The following is a 2,550-nucleotide window of genomic DNA, read 5'->3' as shown; positions in this document are numbered from 1 at the left end:
CTGTGCATGCATGCCCCTCCCCACATACAGCTTTAGGATGGCTTTGATTTGATTGCAAATATCAGCCTTTGAAGCTGGGCTGCCTCAATTTCTATTGCATTACAAAATTTTTCAGAAGAAAATTACCACAGAACGTTATAGGGTGCCTCCTTATGATGGCTATGACTTTGATTACATGAGAAAGGTGAAGAAATTGATGGATTTGACTCATTTTATAAAACTAGCTCAACAAGAAAGATTTTCATATTATTTATAAATATGTCTAATACTTCGTCTACCGTTAATATGTGATTTATTCTTCAACACCCTTCCTTACATACAGGTCAATATTTTTTCTGATTCTTATTAAAGAGTAAGTAATGTGGGCTCTCATTTATTCTGTGATGGGGTCTGATATCATAAAGAAATTTATGAATTTAACTTATCTGATAGAACCATTTCAACAATAAATATTTGTACATTATTTATAAATATATTTAAGATCTTACCTACCGATAATATGCAATTTATTTCTCAACAAAAGGGTGCATGGAAGCTGGCCTGCATATTTGAGTTAAAAAATAGAGACTTCGTCAGCTGGTCAAAACACTCAAACCGCATCTCATGCGTATAGAAACCTCAGACTATTGAATTTGGTTTCTTTTACCCTTTCATACTTTTGACGGTTGGACATTCTGTATTTTCAAACCAGCTTTCAGCGGTCAATGTTCAAACTCTCGCTAACACTAAGCAAACCCTCTCTCTCTCTCTCTCTCTCTCTACATAGTTTTGAATTTTTCTCTTGAGATATTTTCTATTTTATTTAATCAAGAGGTTTGAACATTGAACTTTGAACATTACAACCTCAAAGCTATATATATATATATATATATATGTAAAGCTCTCAGAAAGAAGATTACGACTTCTATACATTTTCATTGCCAAAAACGAAAAGAACAAGTGCATATCTCCTTCTCCTTTCTTCTTCTTGGTTTTTAGAAGTTTTGTACTAATGCCTTTGGGTTGGAGGAGGGGATCAAGGAAAGCCCGCCATGACGGCAAAAATCATACGGGAAATTCGGACATGGAGCTCGTGATCCCGAATCATTTCCGATGCCCGATATCCCTTGACTTGATGAAAGATCCCGTCACGTTGTCTTCTGGGATTACATATGATCGTGAAAGCATCGAAACCTGGCTTGAAACGGGGAAATTTACGTGCCCGGTCACGAATCAGATGCTGAATAGTTTTGATCGGATTCCTAACCATGCGCTTACGAAAATGATCCAAGATTGGTGCGTGGAGAAGGAAAAATATGGAGTTCAACGCATCCCTACACCGAGAATTCCAGTAGCGCCGGTTGAGGTCTCGGAGATTCTTTCCGGAGTTTCAGAGTCGGCACGACGGTTGGATCAATACAGGTGCTTAGAACTGGTGCAGAAAATTCAGAAATGGGGTGCAGAGAGTGAACGTAACAGGCGATGCATCGTTGCAAATGGAGCGGCTGCTGTACTGGCTGCTGCATTTGATGCATTTGCAAATGAATCTATTGAGAGAAATGCAACGGTGTTGGAAGACATACTGTCTGCACTGAATTGGATGTTTCCAGTTGATACTGAAGCCCAGAAATCCTTGGGATCTCGAGCTTCTTTAGGTTGCATGGTCTGGTTTTTGAGCTGCAGAGATATTTCGTCAAAGAAAAATTCCCTATCAGCATTGAAAGAGCTTCTTGCTTGTGATCAACAGCTTGTGGAAAAGGTATCAAGCATTGAGGGAGTGAATGAAATACTAATTGAACTCGTTAGGAAGCAAATCTGTCCAACCATTACAAAAGCTTCAATCATGGTAATTTTCTACTTGGTTTCTTCTTCTTCCCCTTCCAGTGAGAAGATCAAGTCAACATTTGTTAAGATGGGTCTGGTTTCTTTAATGCTGGAGATTCTTGTCGATTCGGAGAAAAGCATAGGCGAAAGGGCTTTGGGTGTTTTTGACGGGATTTGTTGCTGCAAAGAAGGGATAGAAGAGGCTCAAAGTAATGCTTTGACAATACCAGTCTTGGTGAAGAAAATCTTGAGGTTATCAGACTTGGCCACTGAGTATTCCATTTCTGCTATTTTGAAGCTCTGCAAATATGGAAGGCATGAAGCTGAAAGAGTGCTTTTGGTGGAGGCTCTTCAAGTTGGTGCCTTTCAGAAGCTTTTGTTAGTGATACAGGTTGGTTGTGGTGATGAGACAAAGGAGAAAGCAACTGAGCTGATGAAACTGTTGAATCCTTACAGGGTTGCCGGGACGTTTGAATGCATCGAGACTACAGATTTCAAAAATCTCAAAAGGTCATTTTGAGATTGTGAAGATAAACTAATTCTTTGTTAATTTTTATATTTTCTGATTAATATATTTATATATATCCAGATAATTATTCGACTCTGTGTAATTAGTAATTATTATTTTTTTCTTTTTGTGGATCGATCTATAGATCCACAATCATGTAATCAAAGTGCAAACATGCCATGCAGAAGCAGCGCGTGCATGCAGCAGATAGGGTTTAATTTAATCTGTTTTCACAGAAA

The 2,550-nt window shown here is 38.4% G+C and overlaps 1 protein-coding gene across 1 annotated transcript; it reads left to right on the top strand.

The window, feature by feature from the left end:
* Nucleotides 1-899: 899 nt before the first annotated feature.
* On the top strand, nt 900-2,550 carry LOC122299679 (U-box domain-containing protein 21-like). The gene has a single exon (XM_043110083.1). It carries the CDS (start codon nt 992-994, stop codon nt 2,321-2,323), a length of 1,332 nt encoding a protein of 443 aa, XP_042966017.1. The 5' UTR covers nt 900-991; the 3' UTR covers nt 2,324-2,550.

The sequence above is a fragment of the Carya illinoinensis genome, chromosome 16 (genome assembly GCF_018687715.1).
Source record: "Carya illinoinensis cultivar Pawnee chromosome 16, C.illinoinensisPawnee_v1, whole genome shotgun sequence".
Lineage (NCBI taxonomy): Eukaryota > Viridiplantae > Streptophyta > Magnoliopsida > Fagales > Juglandaceae > Carya > Carya illinoinensis.
This window is presented reverse-complemented; position numbering and strand designations above follow the sequence as displayed.